Source organism: Giraffa tippelskirchi, chromosome 7 (genome assembly GCF_054371585.1).
Source record: "Giraffa tippelskirchi isolate mGirTip1 chromosome 7, T2T-mGirTip1v1.2.pri, whole genome shotgun sequence".
Classification (NCBI taxonomy): domain Eukaryota; kingdom Metazoa; phylum Chordata; class Mammalia; order Artiodactyla; family Giraffidae; genus Giraffa; species Giraffa tippelskirchi.
In genome coordinates this window covers 30,617,207-30,636,746 of record NC_137281.1, presented here as the reverse complement: position 1 = coordinate 30,636,746, position 19,540 = coordinate 30,617,207, and the positions used below count along the sequence as shown (strand labels likewise).

The 19,540-nt window shown below is 38.9% G+C and overlaps 1 protein-coding gene across 2 annotated transcripts in view; it reads left to right on the top strand.

Moving 5' to 3' along the window:
* The window catches only part of LOC145514261 (uncharacterized), a 261,315-nt gene that overhangs the window by 181,639 nt on the left and 60,136 nt on the right, over positions 1-19,540 (top strand). For both annotated transcript variants that reach the window (XR_014059995.1, XM_081511601.1), the window contains one exon: positions 9,195-9,263. Coding sequence is in view for 1 of the 2 variants with exons in the window: in XM_081511601.1 (XP_081367727.1) it covers positions 9,195-9,263 (69 nt within the window). In the remaining variant the exon portion in view is untranslated. The remainder of the gene's footprint in view (positions 1-9,194; positions 9,264-19,540) is intronic.

Genomic DNA, 19,540 nt, shown 5'->3' with positions numbered 1-19,540 from the left:
AAGGAAATCGGTCCTGAATATTCATTGGAAGGACTAACGCTGAAGCTGAAACTCCAATACTTTGGCCACCTGATGCAAAGAACTGACTCATTGGAAAAGACCTTGATGCTGGGAAAGATTGAAGGTGGGAGGAGAAGGGGACAACAGAAGATGAGATGGTTGGATGGCATCACCGACTTAATGGACATGAGTTTGAGCAAACTCCGGGAGTTTGGACAGGGAAGTGATGGACAGGGAAGCCTGGTGTACTGCAGTCCATGGGGTTGCAGCGTCGGACGCAACTAAGTGACTGAACCGAACTGTACTCAGTTCCAATGTGTGGAAATGGGAGTTTCCACAGGACCGATAAACAGTTCTCGGACACCAGTTGGGTGTCCTGCAAGTCAGCACGACTGTGACACTATCTTCCCAGAGACGGTGTCAGATTCAGTAGGTAAAAGGCTCAGTCCCACAAGTTTGTCCTTCTTCACCTTACTCTCTCCCCCAGCTTACTTCAGTTGCCAGTCAGCCCAGATAGTCACCTATGTTTCTGATTCACCTGCTAAAAGTAACAGGTTCCCATGACGCCTTCTGCAGGTTTGATTAATATGCTTGAGCAACTACCAGAACTCAGACAAACATTTTACTTCCTAGGTTATTGGTTTATTATAAAACGATATAGCTCAGGGGCAGCCAGATGGAAGAAGTGCATAGGACCAGGTATGGTGAAAGGGTGAGGAGATTCCTTGTTCTCTCTGAATATACCACTCTCCCTGAATGTCTACTGGAAGCTCTCCAAACCTCATCTTTTGGGATTTTTATAGAAACATTATTACATATGCATCATTGATTAAATGATCAGCATTGGCAACTGATTCAGCTTCCAAGTGCTTTTCTCCTCCTTAGAGGTCAGGGGGTGAACTGAAAATTTCAACTTCTAATCACAGAGCTGGTTCCCCTGGCAACCCGCACTCATCCTTAGGTGAGGTCCAAAAGTCACCTCATGAATATAACATGAGCCACTTTTATTAAATTCCAAGTGCTTAGAAGATCTGCACCAGAAACAGGGATGAAGACCAAGTATATATTTCTTATTACAAATCAAGATATCACACCCCCATCAATCGTTTTATAAATTCACAAGAAAGCTTTTCTTTAACAGAAATTTTATCTTTTTCCACTTGAAAGCATTTCTTTTCTCTATTTTTTAAAAAGTTTATCCTAAGGTAATTGTTTATCCTGGAAAGTATTTTATTTTCACCATAGAATACAGCTTTATAATAAAATGCATTTAAAATATTTATAAATTATGGAATATTTTTATATTATAGCATCCTACAGCTAAAAGAGGCTTCCCAGGTGGCACTAGTGGTAAAGAACCCACCTGACCATGCAGGTGCCTGAGACACAGGTTTGATCCCTGGATTGGGAAGATCCCCTGGAGGAGGGCATGGCAGCCCACTCCAGTGGGTTGAAGAATCCCACTATATCCGGAAGAGTCCCATGGACATAGGAGCATGGCAGGCTATGGTCCATATGGTCACAAAGAGTTGGACATGACTGAAGTGACTTAACACGCTCACACAGCTAAAAGGCTTTAAGTATGTGAACTCAATTGGATTAATATTGGGCTTCCTAGGTGGTGCTAGTGCTAAAGGACTTGCCTGCCAATGCAGGAGATGCAAGCGATGTGGGTTCAATCCCTGGGTGGGAAAGACCCCTGGAAGAGGGCATGACAATCCACTCCAGTATTTTTGCCTGGAGAATCCCCTGGACAGAGGAGCCTGCTGGGCTACAAGTCCATAGGGTTGTAAAGAGTCAGATATGAATGAGCACGCATGAATTAATATTATATTGCAATTAATATAAAAATATTGGTAAAAACTTTTCTCAATTATATAAAAATATTTTTGCTAAATTGGATTTTTTTATATGAAAGGAAACTTTTTATCAAGTAAATCATATATTCATGGAAGAATATTTCTTCTTAGTAGAAAGGGACAGAGACCAACACCAGTTAAATCTATTTTTTTTCTTTTTTTAAAACAGAGGTAATTCCTGAGTACGCATATACACAGATGAGAAGAAGGGAATGAAAGTTTTGCCAAGTAAAATCACTCAGTTTGGCAAGTCCCTTTCAAGTTGTAACTAAAAAAAATTATATTCCTCTATCACCCAAAAATGTTCAATGATTTCTCAGTACATACCTCCATCATGTATACCTATAATTTTATTGCAAAAAAAAGCATTGAAAACCATCTGATTTGCAAGCAAATTTATTTTCTAGTTAATGAAGTCATTACTTTTCTCAGTGTCTAGGAAGTGCATCAAAAATTTTTACAGCCTTAACAAATTGTTGTTAACTTAACCTGTTTTTTTCACCCATTTAGAAGCACCTTGTTTAACCTGACCTAAACTGAAAGAGTTGAAAGATATGTAATATCATTAACTTAAAGTATCTTTTCCAATATCACGTGAATATCAATATACATAAAAAATTATTTTTGTATTGAAGTATAACTTACATGTAGTAAGTTGCACTAATGTTTGGTTCATGATCCAATGGGGTTTTACTTTATCTAGATAAAGTCATATGTCTATATACACTTTATATGAAGTCAGTATCCTTCTGGCCTCTTTTGCATGAGTGCATATTCAGTCACTCCATCATGTCCAACTCTTTGCAACTCCATGGACTGTAGCCTGTCAGGCTCCCCTGTCCTTGGGATCCCCAGGCAAGAGTATCGGAGTGGGTTGCCAAGGGATCTTCCTGACCCAGGGACTGAACCCACATCTCCTCATTGGCAGGCAGATTCTTCACCACTGAGCCACCTGGGAAATCCTCTGGCCTCTTTTAGCATTCTCTAAAGATAATGCTGAAGTGCAAGGGAGGAAAGGGTTTTCAATCAATTGTGCTGGGTCAGTTGGACAATCAAAGGAGAAAGAAAAAGTATTAATGCATCATAGTGCTTGCCACAGTTGGAGGAGTCGTTGACAGGACGTGACCTCTGGTGAACCTGCTCTTTGGCCTTAGGCAGTCAGAGGCACCATACACCCTGCCTTTGAAATGTATTAGTTCGGCCCATGGTTTCCACAGCTGTGGCCAGTTTAACAGTAGAGCGTGATGTGTTATTGAGACAGTGATGTGTTATTGAGACCATCTGCGCTGAATACCTGACTGAACCTTGTTAAAGCGGCCATGTAAGCTTTTAAGATTCCGGTGGCTGGGTGCAGAGACCTACTCCTCTCAAGGTAGGAGGACGAGGATGAGTCTCCCATGTAAGTTCCTTTGCGTTTTATAAACAAATATTGAACTCCAGATATTAACTGTAGAATTACATATGAGAAAGAATAATGAAGCTTTCAGAGGATACATAAGAGAATATCTTCTTTGGAAGAGGATAAGGATTTTGGAAGAGGAAGAGGCGTTTCTGAACAGGACAGTAAAAGTGTTAAATGTTGAAGAAAAGAGGTGTCTGTATCACATTATATGAAAATTGAGAGCTTCAGTGTATTCAAAGGCTCTATTAAGAGAGTTGTCAATGGAAAGAAAAGCCCCAAGAGGCAACTTTACTGTTAAGCAAAGTAACTGCAGGGCTTTAATGGGTTTGCAACCCAAGGAAACCTGGTCAGGCCAGGTATTACAAAGTGAGTCCCACATTTGGGGCAAATGGGCTGTAAACTATGAAGGTAAAAACTACAAACAAGGTGAGAAAGCCATCCAGTCCTGATTGATTGGTGGGGAGCTGTGATAGTTGCTCATTTTTAAATTCACTTTTGGCTCACTGGGTCTCTCTTGCTGTGCTTGGCCTCATTGTGGTGACCTCTCGTGCGGCATGGGCTCTAGGGCACATGGGCTTCAGAGGTTGCAGTGTATGGGCTTTGTTGTCCCTCGGCAGGTGGGCTCTTCCCAGACCAGGGATTAAACCTGTGTCGCTGGCAGGTGGATTCTTAACCACTGGACCACCAGGAAGCCCCGTAACAGTTACTTTTGTTCAGTACTTTGCAAATGTCCAACTGTTGCTGAATTAAGTCATAGAAACTCCATTGTGGGGCCCTAGCCTGGCCAAGTCTTTCTTGCCTCCGTCAGGGGCGGTGTAGGAGGGGTTCTTTTCCCCTTCAGGTTTGAGCAGCCGAATAACAAAACCTAAACTAAGATCAACACAGCACAAACTTTATTCAGTAGCTAAAGGATGGAGAAGCACGGACTAATTTCACAGATTAACATCTTGCCCAGGTGGCAAGAGGGATTTAATTTTAAAATGTGAGAACAAAGAGAGTAGGCTTGAGGCTATGACAACCCACTCCAGTATTCTTGCCTGGAAAATTCCATGGACGAAGGAGTCTGGTGGGCTTCAGTCCATGGGGTCTCAAAGAGTTGGACACAACTGAGTGACTGAGCAATAATGGGTAGGCATACGCACTGGTCTTTGGGGAAGGGACAGGGCTTTTTCCACGGAGTAGGGTGCCACCCACTTTCTATGTTTTGGTCCTTAGTGTCTAGTAGCAGCAGCTGGTAGGTGTGACATCTAATATGCTAATACAGTAAAAAGAACATATAATGAGACTCAGGATCTGTTGGAGGTCAGATCCGTTGCCATCTTGATGCCAGCTGGGTTTTGTTGTTTGTTGCTGCCTTTCTTACCTCTGTACCCTTTAAATTAAAGATTTGTGTTAACTCTAGCTAAAGGTGGGGTTTGGAGGGCTGTGAACAAAGACCTGAAGCAGCTCTGACAACAAAACTGTACGCAGGTATTTCTGCAAAGTGAGACAACCAGATAGCCAGATAGTTTTTCTCAATCTGTTTTCCCCCCATTGCTCTGCAGACTATTATCACTCATTGTGGTGTTTCTCATGCTAACCCTGGCCTCTTTTCTGTATTTCCGTTGTCAGAGTGACCAAACAACTCGATAGAATGAGGGACAATGGTTACATTACATATTTCACATTCAGAATACATAAAATAACTCTGATGAATCCCTAAGGAAATGATGAACAACCCAATAGAAAAATGGGTATAATACTTAACAGCACTTCACACAAGTGGAGATTCAAAGGGCTAATGAGCCCGGGAAAGGTGATCAGCCTCCTTAGGAAAAGCTTATGGAAATCACAACATGGTACACCTGCCAACTACTCGAAAGGCCAGAGGAGTGAGGCAGACAATACCAAATTTTGGCAATGATGGGGGAGGCGTTAGGGATGCTCCTGATATCAAGAGCTGGTTAAACTGATAATATGTTGAAGTTAGTCATATTTTATGAGCCAGAAAAGTTGCACTTAGTTATCTACTCAACAGCAGTTCAGTATCATTTATTGGTAAGACTTTGCTTTCCACTTTGTACTAAGTTGTTGACTTTGTTGCAAATCAAGTGATCCTGAGGGTGTATTCCTAAATAGGTATGCTTATTTTGCAGAGATGGGTGGGGCGCCCCATCTGCATACTAAGCACTGTGGGGAGGGGTAGGGCAAGTGGACCCAGGCTAGTGGCAGAGATGGGGGTCCCAGTGTCGGGAGCCAAGCTACTCCCAGGAGCGAAGAGAAACACCAGAAAGATAAGCATGCTGGAGTGGAACAGGGGTCTACCTCTGCCACCCATGATTTCTGAATTACCGTGCTGTTAGGAAAGGTCTTAAAATCAGGTACTGGAAGCCGTTGAATTTGTTCTTCATGATTGTTTTGGCTGTTCTTAGAGTGTTTTCAACTATAGCTGAATTTGGGGAGAATTGGAATTTTTTTAATGTTAATTTATTTCATTTATTTATTTTGTTTGTTTTTGGCTGCATTGGGTGGGTCTTCTGTGGATGCCAGTGGGCTTTCTTTAGTTGCCCTATGTGAGCTTCTCATTGCTGTGGCTTCTGTTGTTGCTACCGTGGGGTCAGCAGTTGTAGCACCTACGGGCTTAGTTCCCCGAGGCACATGGAATCTTCCCATTCCAGGGATGGATCCAGCATCCGCCACACTGGCAGGCAGATTCTTAACCACTGGTTCACCAGGGAAGTGCAATAATTGAAATATTCAGTAGTTTTGAATTGTTCAAAGGAATTCGGGACATTTTAGGGCTTGTTGTATTTTTAAAAATATCACAATTCTGGCTGCTGTTTTCTACAACTTTGCTAATAAGTTTGTATTATAGGTTACTTTATACATTCCTTCTAGCTCCCTGTGAAGTTTATGAATACAAAACTAATTAATGACCATAGAAAACTGGAACTTATTCTTTCCGTTTTTCCTCCTGGGTGTCTATGTTTGCTTGTTTTTTTTCCTCCTTTCATCTCCATTCAGTGTGCCCATCTAAATTCCTTACGTGTTCCAGTACTAATTTCACCGAAAATAATAGTGACCCAAGACTGGCCATTAGCATTCTTTCCAGTGCTAAGATATAACCCATATTTGTGTTTACAATAGAGAGCTATAAATTACATTGAAATACCACTCAGTTAGAGTCATTCTCCAAGATTGTAAAGAGATGGATGGCCTCCAGGGGAGGGTTGTCACAAAAAGGAAAATCAAGCCAGCTGAATAATACAATAAGTCTCTCTAAAAAGCTAGTTCAGCCAAGCAGGGATAGGAAAGGGGGCAGCCTTTGAGGAGATGGCTGACAGATTTCATTTGTCGAGAATCAGATCTTGCCCTGGTGTCACATGTCATATTTTCCCACCACCCTCTTGGTGTTCTACAGGCACCCTCTCCAGGTGCTCTCGGGGGATTATGCAGAGGCTGCCAGCTAAACGGCAGGCATGGTTAAGCCAAGTGTATAAAAAAAAAAAATAGCCACCTTCTCCCCTCCTTGCCTGCTGAAAGGTTCAAACAGAATATCTAGTTGAGTTACTAATCATATGGGAAGAAAGTGCAACTAGAATAAATAAGTTTGACCCCCTTCATCCTTCCTTTTTCCCTCTTTCCCATCCTTCCTTTCTCTCTCTTTCCCTCGCCTCTTCCCAGCCTCCTTCTCTGCCTTTCTTCTCTTTCTCTTCTCTCCTTTCCTTTTCCTTAATTCTCTTTTAACCCCTCTTATTTTCAGTGTTATTTGCTTTCCCTAGTCCACCCCACTTAACCTGATTTCTACTTCTCCCTTTCACCTTGTAATTAAATATATTTCACCTTGTAATTAAAGTCTTATGATAATATTTTTGTAATTATTTTCTGTTTTCTTTTGATAGTCTGAGATGAATTCTTCCAAAGATTGTCTAAAGCTCATGCTTGCTTCATCAATTATCTTTTTAAAAATATTAACTTATTCATTTGGCTGCGCTGGGTCTTAGTTGCAGCATGTGGTATCTAGTTCCCTGACCGGATATCTAACCCAATCCCCCTCCATTAGGAACTCATAGTCTCAGCCACTGGACCACCAGGGAAGTCCCTCATCAATTATCTTCAAGAAGAGTCCCCTTGACCTCTTCAGTCTTATTCTCTTGATTTCCTTTCTCTTTTTATATCCTGTGTGTGTGTGTACAAGCTGTCCCTCAAGGCACTGTGCTCAGCACCAAGAACTGAAAGATGGGCAAATATTCACCTCTGACCAAGACATCAACTTATTCCTTCAGTCACTTCTTAGTTTAACAATTGAAGATTCCTATCTGTGTGTTAAGAAGGAAGTCAAAGCCTTCCATGATAAAGATCATTCAGAGTTTACTCAAATTTAATCATAGTATTCAGAGCTGTATAATTTACATATGAATATATATAGATATAGATTGATATGCACTTTAAATAAGCGTGATTTTCTCTTGCAAGGAAGCAGAAGAACTTGAAGTTTGCTTCAGTCTGAGATTCTAATACCTGGCTTTATGTATGAGTTCATGATTCTCAGTCAGCTCCAATCCTGATCCTACCCTATTCTCTTTTCTATCCCCAACTCAGAGATTGACAATGTATTTTAATTTCCCAAGATTATTTCAACAAACATGTTTGAGTCTAATAACCAAAAATTAATATGATGATACTGTAGAAGGGAACCAGGCATCTTAGCCAATTTTCCTCAGCACACCTGCATATACTGTGTGTGTGTGAGCATGCATGCTAAGTCGCTTCAGTCATGTCCAACTTTTTGCAACTCTATGGACTGTAGCCCACCAGGCTCCTCTGTCCATGGGATTCTCCAAGCAAGCATGTTGGAGTGGGTTGCCATGCCATTCTCCAGGGGATCTTTTCTACCCAGGGATTGAACCCAAGTCTCTTATATCTCCTACATTGGCAGGCGTGTTCTTTTACCAATAGGGCCACCTGAGAAGCCTCAGTATACTGTGTATTGTGTTCATTTGTTTTCTTTTTCTCTCTTATAGACACACATATGCACAGTATGTACTGTATAAGTCATACAATAATTCTGGAGAAATGTTTTGAATAAATGAATAAATCATCTTGCAATAATTATTTTTCAGTGTACTATATTTTGATATTTTAAACAGTATAGAATGGACAATTTCAAATTATAACTGTAGGTTTTAAACATTACAGTTATTTGAGAAAGTTATAGAAACCTTTTAAATAATAGGTTTTCGTGTATATTTGTACTAATAATATGCACCACACATGCCTGAAAGTTTGAGGATCAAAAGTAACCTTTGAAAAAGTGCTTGTAAGCAATAAAGGTACTATTATCATTTGTGTCATTAACATTGATGTTATTTCATAAATATTGGGAAAATGGCATTAGAATAAAATTATTTAATTTCACAATGATTAATTTTAATAAGAAAGGAATAAAGCTCAACAGACATGTATGCATACGTGTGTGTATCTGTATGTGTGTGTGTGTATATATTTATAATTATAAATTACAAATAGTCTCTGTATAATTAGAAGTATTCAATATGGAATATTTATGCAAAAGATAAAACTTAAAAGCATTTTTCTCATGGCTATTGCTGCTGCTGCTAAGTCGCTTTAGTTGCGTCCGACTCTGTGCGACCCCATAGACAGCAGCCCACCAGGCTCCCCCGTCCCTGGGATTCTCCAGGCAACAACAATGGAGTGGGTTGCCATTTCCTTCTCCAGTGCATGAAAGTGGAAAGTGAAAGTGAAGTCGCTTAGTCGTGTCTGACTCTTAGCGACCCCATGGACTGTAGCCTACCAGGCTCCTCCGTCCATAGGATTTTCCAGGCAAGAGTACTGGAGTGGGGTGCCATTGCCTTCTCCTTTCTCATGGCTAGGATTTGATTATTCCCCACTTAAAATTTAGTACTAAGTTGAGCCTGATGCTTTCTTCATAGATGCTGGCAGAAGACATGAAACTGCTTGGTCAGAGACAAAGAACTTCATCACATCACATCAAAGATACAGTAAGTCACATGAGTATCCACATGTTTGTAGCCATTCTGCTTGACCTGAAAATCTCAAGCAGGACATCTGGACAGATGTCTGCATACACAGAGAGTTGTAACACAGAAGGGGAATACTGAACTTAAGAAACCAACTATTTTATAGCAAGCAGGAGACAAGTAAACCTTTGTACCTGAGGGAAATGTAACCTCACCCCTCAGTTGCTTGCTGTAAACACAATCCTGAGATATGGCTCAGGTCATGTGTTCAGGCGTGAACTGTGGTACCAGTAGCATAAGTGGAAATGAGAGTGATGCAGGGAGAAATAAATAGTCTCACCTGTTCACCTGGAACTACCACAACATTGTTAATTGGCTATACCCAATGCAACATAAAAAGTTAAAAAAAAATTGAATTTCCTTATTAAGAAAAGTAAAAGTTGGCTCTAAATAATCTGGTATTACCATAATCCTGGACTTTGCTCTAATATTTTAAACACAGACTTAATATAAAAATGACTTGGCTACAGCCAAGTGAGATTGAGTCCACTAACATTTACTTAATGCCTACTGTGTGTCTTTCTCTATGTTGGGTGCTTTGTTAGCTAAGCAACCATTCAGTGCAAAAGAAAGCATTCCAATAAAAAGGCTTTCAAAAACAGCTATTTCAAACAGCCGACTATCTGAGAATAGGCAAGGCAAAAAGGAAGCTATTGTCTAGGAGTGATCAATTTCAAGCAGTTTCAAAATGCCTCTGGTGATATCATTCTCACCATCTCATAATGTCTTGCAAGTTGTTAGGAAGAGAACATTAAATCACCTGGTCAGTAGAGCTATTCTCTTCCCTATAACTCATATAAATCCACTGTGTACAGGAGGAAATCATCATTTAATCACTCCAATGCCATTCTCATAGATAAAGCTCTGCCTCTTTCTTTAGAATTATGTTACAGATGTTGCAGAATCTGTTTATTCACACAAAGGAAAATGTCAAAAAAAATATACAGCTTCTATCCTGATGGAAGGTTTATGCATGTCTGTGTACACACAAATACACACCCATACAGACTAACCTCTTTCCGTCTCTGTCACCCTACTGACAATCCTCCTGTTAGCAATATCTCTCAAGTGCAGTTACCAACAAATTATTCTATGGTTTGTACTCTGAGGTACTCCATTCTCTTCTACACTATTACAGTCTCTGTTCGAGTGATCTTTGAAATGTAAATTCAGCAATTTATCTCCATGGTAAAGCCATCCAATGGTTTATCCTGTTTTTGTTGGGTTAAAGCAAAAACTCCTTATTATTTACAATCCTCTAGATTTTCTAGATTAGGAGTCTGAAAACTGTGGCCCATGAGCTAAATAAATTTGCAATGTCATTTGTAAATAAAATTTTATCGGTATATAGTCATACATTCTTATCTATTGTCTATGGCTGATTTTGCACTACTGTCAGAGTTGAGTAGCTGCAACAGGATGGTAAGGCTTGAAAAATTTAAAAATAACTTTTAAGTATATTTGTTATTTAAATAATAATTTATTATGTATATATATTTATTAGATATTAAACATATTCTTTAAATTCTTATTTATTTTTGGCTATGCTGGGTCTTTGTTACTGGGTGTGGGCTTTCTTTAGCTGTGGCAAGTAGAGTCTACTTTCAAGTTGCAGTGTGTGGGCTTCTTGTTGCTGTGGCTTGTCTTGTTGGGGAGCATTGGGTCTGGGGCGAGCAGGCTTCAGTGGTTGTGGCATGTGATCTCAGTAGTTGTGGCTTACAGGCTCTAGAGTGTAGGCTCAGGAGTTGTGGTAAACAGGCTTAGTTGCCCAGAGGTATGTGGGATCTTCCCAGACCTGGGATTGAACCCATGACTCCTGCATTGGCAGGCAGATTCTTAACCACTGGACCACCAGGGAAGTCCTATATTTTTTTTTAAAATTGAAGTATAGTTGGTTTATAATATTGTGTTAATTTTAAGTGTATAGCAAGTTTTAAATAGTTCTTCTCCATTATATTTTATTATAAGATATTGAATATATTTCTCTGCTCCATACAATAAATCCCTGTTGTTTATCTATTTTCTATATGGTTGTATGCATCTGTTAATCCTGCACTCCCAATGTATTTCTCTTCCTCCTTCCCCTTTGGTAACCATAAGTTTGTTTCTATGTCTGTGAGCCTGTTTCTGTTTTGTAAATAAGTTCATTTGTACTATTTTTTAGATTTCACAAATATGTGATATCGCATATTTGTCTTTCTCTGACTGACTTCACTTAGTATGGTAGCCTGTAGGTCCATCCATATTGCTGCAAATGGCATTATTTAATTCTTTTTCATGGCTGAGTAATACTCCAGTGTATGTATTCTGTATCTTCTTTATCCATTCGTCTGTTAATGATCTCCTAGGTTGCTTAATTGTCAATAGTGCTGCAAGGAATGTTGGAGCGCATGTACCTTTTCAAATTAGAGCTGTTGTATTTTCCAGTTATATGTTTTCTGGATCATATAATAACTCTATTTTTAGTATTTTTTAAAAGCAACTTCCATACTGTTCTACGTAGTGACTGCACTAATTTACATTCCCACCAACAGTGTAAGGAAATTTCCATTTCTCAACACCCTCTCCAGCATTTATTATTTGTAGACATTTTGATAATGACCATTCTAAACACTGTGAAGTAATATCTCATTATAGCTCTAAATACATTTCTCTAATAATTAGCAATGTTGAGCATCTTTTCTTGTGCCTATCAGCCATCTGTGTCTTCTTTGGAAATGTGTCTGTTTAGAGTTTCTGTCCATTTTTTTATTAGGTTGCTTGTTTCTTGCTATGGAGTTTTATGAGCTGTTTGTGTATTTTGGAAATTAACCACTTCAGGGTTGCATTATTTTCATATTTTGTCCTAGTCTGTAGGTTGTCATTTTGCATTGTTTTTGGTATTATTGCACAGAAGTTATAAGTTTGACCCCAACGGTTTATTTTTGCTTTTATTTCTAATGAATTTGTATTCTATTGCTGCATAACTAACTACAACAAAATTATCACTTTAAAACAACAAAAATGTATAACCTGCTATTCCTAAACCCCACACCATGGTACCCCATGAACATCTGGAACAGTGTTCAATAAATCATGAAACTTTAAAAGAAAGTCTGATTAAATATTTAATGCAAAGTGTTTGAAAATCAAGGAAGGTAACATTGCCAATGTGTCGTGGTTTGTTTTTTTTTTTTTGTCTTTTTTGGTTTTGTTCAAATAGTTCTATTACTGCAATCAAATAGGTATGATTTAAAATGTTGATTGCTAGAAGAAAAACAACCAGCTAATAAGGACTGGAAAAGGTGAGTTTTCATTCCAATCCCTAAGAAAGGCAATGCCAAAGAATGCTCAAACTACCACAGAATTGCATTCATCTCACAGGCTAGCAAAGTAATGCTCAAAATTCTCCAAGCCAGGCTTCAATAGTACGTGAACCGTGAACTTCCAGATGTTCAAACTGGATTTAGAAAAGGCAGAGGAACCAGAGATCAAATGGCCAACATCTGTTGTATCATGGAAAAAGCAACAGAGTTCCAGAAAAATATCTACTTCTGCTTTATTGCCTATGCCAAAGCCTTTGACTCTGTGGATCACAATAAGCTGTGGAAAATTCTTCAAGAGATGGGAATACCAGACCACCTGACCTGCCTCCAGAGAAATCTGTAGGCAGTTCAAGAAGCAATAGTTAGAGCTGGACATGGAATAGCAGACTGGTTCCAAATAGGAAAAGGAGTACATCAAGGCTGTATATTGTCACCCTGATTATTTCACTTATATGCATCATGAGAAATGCTGGGCTGGAGGAGGCACAAGCTGGAATCAAGATTGCTGGGAGAAATATCAATAACCTGAGATATGCAGATGACACCACCCTTATGGCAGGAAGTGAAGAAGAACTAAAGAGCCTCTTGATGAAAGTGAAAGAGGAGAGTGAAAAAGTTGGCTTAAAGCTCAACGTTCAGAAAACTAAGATCATGGCATCTGGTCCCATCACTCATGGCAAATAGATGGGGAAACAGTGGCTGACATTATTTTTTTGGGTGCAAAATCACTGCAGATGGTGATTGCAGCCATGAAATTAAAAGATGCTCGCTCCTTGGAAGAAAAGTTATGACCAACCTAGACAGCATACTAAAAAGCAGAGATATCACTTTGTTAACAAAAGTCCATCTAGTCAAATCTATGGTTTCTCCAGTATTCATGTATGGATGTGAGAGTCGGACTATAAAGAAAGCTGAGTGCCGAAGAATTGATGCTTTTGAATTGTGGTGTTGGAGAAGACTCTTGAGAGTGACTTGGAATGCAAAGAGATCCAACCAGTCAATCCTAAAGGAAATTAGTCCCAAATATTCATTGGAAGGATTGATGTTGAAGCTGAAACTCCAATACTTTGGCCACCTGATTCGAAGAACTGACTCATTTGAAAAGACCCTGATGCTGGGAAAGATTGAAGGCAGGAGGAGAAGGGGACAACAGAGGATGAGATGGTTGGATGGCATCACCGACTCAATGGACATGAGTTTGAGTAAACTCTGGGAGTTGGTGATGGATGGGGAGGCCTGGCGTGCTGCAGTCCATGGGGTTGCAAAGTGTCAGACACAACTGAGCAACTGAACTGAAATAATGGATAGAAGACTTGAATGCATATTTAGCCAAAGAATGTATTACAAAAGCAAATAGGGAGATAAAAATGATGTTCAAAATCAATAGTAATTAGGGAATTACAAATTAAAACCACAATGAGCTATGAGTATATAATTTAGTAGTATCGCTAGGCCTAAAGATCAGAATTACCATAAATTACAGAGCAGGGGTTGCCTGGAGCATGGAGTGGTTGTGAAAATTGAGTGCAAAGGAGTAATAAGGAACTTTCTGTTATAACGCAAGTGTTCTAAGTCTTGATTGTGGTGCTTATTTCAGGACTACACACATATGTCAAAATCCATCCAGCTATACATTTAAATTGTACACTTTATGGAATTTGCATGGAAATTATAACTGAAGAACGATGTTTAAAATGTTTATGCTTTGTTATTTCCCCAATTTTCCTATAGAATTTTTCTTTAAAAAATGTTTAGTTTCCAAAGAATCCTTTAAACAATGCTACACTCATCCACATATACATACTCACACACATACATACGTGCCCATGGAAACAGGTAGTTGTGAAAAGCTAGGCTGATAATAAGACTGGTAGATTCTAGGCTAGCCTCAGATCCATGGGAATTCAAATCCACATCCAAGGTAAGGTACAGGGTAAACAAAATAAAGTCAAATAAAGTCAAAGGAAAATTGAGCAGACGCCTGACCGGTAAAAAGAGAACTCTGTGGTTGTGTGTATGTGTGTTTGAAAGAAGAATGCTGCAGTACATGGTTTTATACTCTTGACCTTTCAGTCAGACACTTACTATTTGAGTGAATTTGTATGGATTTTTTTTCCCTTCCAAATAAATAGACTTGATTAAAATGGAATGGAATAGAGAAGGAGGTTTTGAATGCTGAATTTTAAATGGTGACAAAAATTGTATGTATGAATATGCATGTATGCATGAGAGTACCATGTGTTAGGATCTGGATATAATTTGGTAAACCTTAAGTGTTCATTAAGCCATAATTTTTTTGTTGTGCTAGTGTGAATCTGGGCTATTCTGAGTGCATTTTTATATTCTCCTACAATTAATTCTCATAATAATTTTTAGATGAGGATGTTGGCATTTCCGGCGAGTTATGTGAAACTCACCTCTGTCTTATATTTAGAACTAGTACTGGAATAAGACACAGGAGAGCTGGAGATGGACATAAAAATAACAGCTTAGTAAACAATAATTGCAGAATGTACAAAAGGTTTTTACTAACCCTTTATAAAACATGTCACCGTCTCAAGTATATACTTAGAAACAGCTCACTAGAGAGAAATTTGGAATCTCAAATAAATCAGGGTCCCAAAACATGTCTTGCACAGCAGAAAACCAAGAGGAAGTGTTCTTAATCCCAACAGTCTTTGGGTTAGCACGACAAAACCAAGATACATGAGCTAAGTAAAGTAAGCCATCCCCAGTGAGATCATTGAATCTTTCTCTCTTCTCCCCTCAACACAATTAAAGACTCTGAATTTTCCCATTTTACAAATGGGAAATCTGTGCATTGATGCAGATGGTATACAGAGTTACATAGCATACAATTTTGAGGTGTATATTTGAATACTAGCTGATTTATATAAGGATTATACGCATAACGATTATATGGTTTTCTTTCTCTATTTTATGTGGAGACTTCAGTTTCAAAAGATAGGGTTTGATTATCTAGGCCTGCAGTGCTAAGATACTAGGATTGCATACTGAAATTATAGAAAGCAATATACAGTACATTTTTTGGGTACAGCAAATGACACATTTGTTTTTTAGAAGGAAAAAAAGTCACGATAATATCACACATTCAAATCCAAACTGCTCTCAATCTTTATATTTTCAATATCTAACTCCTGTGGTTATGCATTATACATTCCTTCTTCCTTCTGTGGGCATATTTTGTTTTTTTCCTGTGGTGTTTTCACCTTCTTTTGCCCCTCAGGCATATTTGGAAAATAAGGTGATAAATTGTGTGACTGGAATAAGTGAATTTGTGAAGAAAAAGAGCATTCTTTTACCAGTTCTTTTCAATGTTCTGTGAGATTCAGAGTCAACACAGTGTGGATTCTGTGTGTAAATGGGACAGAGACAAAGAAATTGACCTCTGAAATGAATAAAGCATGTGGTATTGTAGTAACTTGAGATAAGAAGTATATATGTATATACACTTCTCCAGTTCTGAATCCCAATCAGATTCCTCAACTCCGCCAATGTGTCCTTCGCTGAAAAAATAAATGTCATGTTGAATCCTTCTCCAACATCTTGTTTCTCTAAGGGGATTAATTTCATATTAATTTCATCTTGATTGAGTAGATACCGAATACAAAAAAAGAAAAAGAGAGACCACATCTAACAAGGTTAGCTATTAGCTAGACCAAATCCTTCATTATTCAGATGGTGAAACTGAGTCCTCTTTCTGAATAGACACTAAACTAGGGGCCCAGTCTGGGGCTCAGTTACTCCAGTTTAGCAAGAATCCTGCAGACTCAGTTCAGCAAAAATCCCCTACTCTTTGTCTGACCACCTGCTCACCCTGGTCTGCTCTCAGGTAAAATCCTTTTAGTGCAAAGAATCACTCTAGCCCCTCGCTGGCGGCTTAGGTGGTAAAGAAATCTGCCTGGAATGAAGGAGACCCAGGTTAGATCCCTGAGTGGGGAAGACCAGGGAGGAAGATCTCCTGCAGCAGGGAATGGCTACCCACTCCAGTGTTTTTGAGTGGAGAATTCCATGGACAGAGGAACCTGGCAGGCTACAGTCCATGGGGTTGCAAAGAGCCAGACACAACTGAGCGACTAAACACTTTCACTTAGTAGCTTTCCATACACCAGGCCCCTCCTTCCCCCCACCATGCAACCCCTGCCCTTGACTATAAATCCCTATTTTCCTTATTGTGTCCAGAATTACACATGTCTACCAAAAAACTTCATTACAGTAGCCCCTCCCATGAATACAGTCTTTGGCATTGTCTTTAATAAACATCATGAATAATTTTTCTAAGCACGAGATGTGCTTATTGCTATTGGCATATATTGATTCTAGACCTTCTCTGCCAAATAAGATGGATTATGTATGCATTATTATATTATTATATATAAAATATATTACCATTATATATCAGTTCAGTTCAGTCACTCAGTCGTGTCCGACTCTTTGTGACCCCATGAATCGCAGCACGCCAGGCCTCCCTGTCCATCACCAACTCCTGGAGTTTACCCAAACCCATGTCCATCGAGTCAGTGATGCCATCCAGCCATCTCATCCTCTGTCGTCCTCTTCTTCTCCTGCCCTCAATCCTTCCCAGCATCAGGGTCTTTTCCAATGAGTCAACTCTTCTCATGAGGTGGCCCAAGTATTGGAGTTTCAGCTTCAACATCAGTCCTTCCAATGAACACCCAGGACTGATCTCCTTTAGGATGGACTGGTTGGATCTCCTTGCAGTCCAAAGGACTCTCAAGAGTCTTCTCCAACACCACAGTTCAAAAGCATCAATTCTTTGGTGCTCAGCTTTCTTTACAGTCCAACTCTCACATCCATACATGACCACTGGAAAAACCTTAGCCTTGACTAGATGGACCTTTGTGGACAAAGTAATGTCTCTGCTTTTTAATATGCTGTCTAGGTTGGCCATAACTTTCCTTCCAAGAAGTAAGCGTCTTTTAATTTCATGACTGCAATCACCATCTGCAGTGATTCTGTGGCCTATTTAGGTATGTGTGAAACTAGTAAAATAGTGGGGTTTTTATATATACATGATATTTACACATGTATGTATGTGCCTATATGTATATGTACACATACATATATATGCACATATGTTGAGTGCCTTTCTATAAATCATGCATTATTTCTTACAAGATATTTTCCATTTAAAACTGGATTTTTCAATCTATGTATTGACTATATGAAATAAAATGGATTAATTTTGTATTCAAGCCCAATAGGTGTAAATATAACATGAAGCTTCAAAATATGATTCTTTAGTATTTAGTCAAATGTATACATCACAGTTACATATAGGTTCTACTAGTGACAGAAACTTCATTTGCCTACAACTTCTATGACAGTCTGCCTAAGATGGGAATGTGGGTGATGAAAGAAAGAGAAGGCAGCACAACTACCTCCAGTTGTTTACAGAGAGAATGAGAGAACTGTCTGCTGGTACTGAGAATAGCCAGGATGAAATCCTACCCTGCATCATTTGTAGAAACAGCTCCCTTGGACTATCATCCTTAAGGAAACCTTATGATCATTTGTGACAATATCTTGCACAGATGACACATCTGGTGGTGTGATTTTTTACTCTGGGGAATATGTTTATTAATGACCATTGCTTTTTGAAATGCCTCTGTTGGTTTACAATCTAAGCAGCACCCAGGGATGCTTCCTATTCCCTCACTCTCTCAAGCATTAGTCAGCTTTCTACTCTATGGAAATGACAATGCAAAGTGATCTCCCTTTGTTTGGTAAAATTTTAATTTGTTCATTGTGTTTTTGTCATACACTTGTCATATATCTGCATCCCTTATGTGACTTTCTTGTTCATTTAATGTACGTGTTTTTCTTGATTTCCTGTCATTTTCTTGTTTTGCACCCAAACCTTACAAAAATTCAAGTTATTATTTACCCTAAGTTTTAAATTTTGCAAATAACTTGTCCCAACTTGACTTATGTCTATTTTCATTTTTTTCAGTGAAAATCTTTAAATTTGATACTGTTTAACCCAGCAAGTTTTCCCTATATAGTCTGTTTTCTTTTTTTTCCAGGGCTAACATAATCCTCTTTCACATTGACTAATGGTATTTCCTCTCTTCCCCTTATAATTCGAAATTTTGTATTTAAATACATAAACCCTTCAAGGTTTATTTTTGTACATTGTGAGATATTTACATTATTATTGTCCATATAATATGAGCTTTCTCAGTGTATCCATAAACTAATAGTTCTTTCCTAAATAAGTTTTGATCTCCTGTATGGAACAACAGACCGGTTCCAAATTGGGAAAGACGACATCAGGCTATATATTGTCACTCTGCTTATTTAACGTATATGCAGAGTACATCATGTGAAATGCTGGGCTGGATGATGCTTTTAAACGGTGGTGCTGAAGACTCTTGAGAGTCCCTTGGACAGCAAGGAGATCAAACCAGTCCATTCTAAAGGAAATCAGTCCTGAATATTCACTGGAAGACTGATGCTTAAGCTGAAACTCCAATACTTTGGCCACCTGATGCGAAGAACTGACTCTTTGGAAAAGAACTTGATGCTGGGAAAGATTGAAGGCAGGAAGAGAAGGGGACGACAGAGGATGAGATGATTGGATGGCATCACCGACTTGATGGACATGAGTTTGAGCAAGCTCCAGGAGTTGGTGTTGGATAGGGAAGCCTGGCATGCTGCAGTCCATGGGGTTTCAAAGAGTCAGACACGACTGAGCGACTGAACTAAATTGATCTATCATAAACTAAGTTCTCACACATAGAAAATTCTGTGTTCTGTGTTCCATTTTATTTTTTGTCTATTTTAGCCTAATTGATTATTTTTAATAATACCTTTAGAGAGTGTTTTCAATCAGGTAGAGCACATTTTCTATGTTTGCTCAAAATTTTCATGATTGTCTTGAGCTTCCAT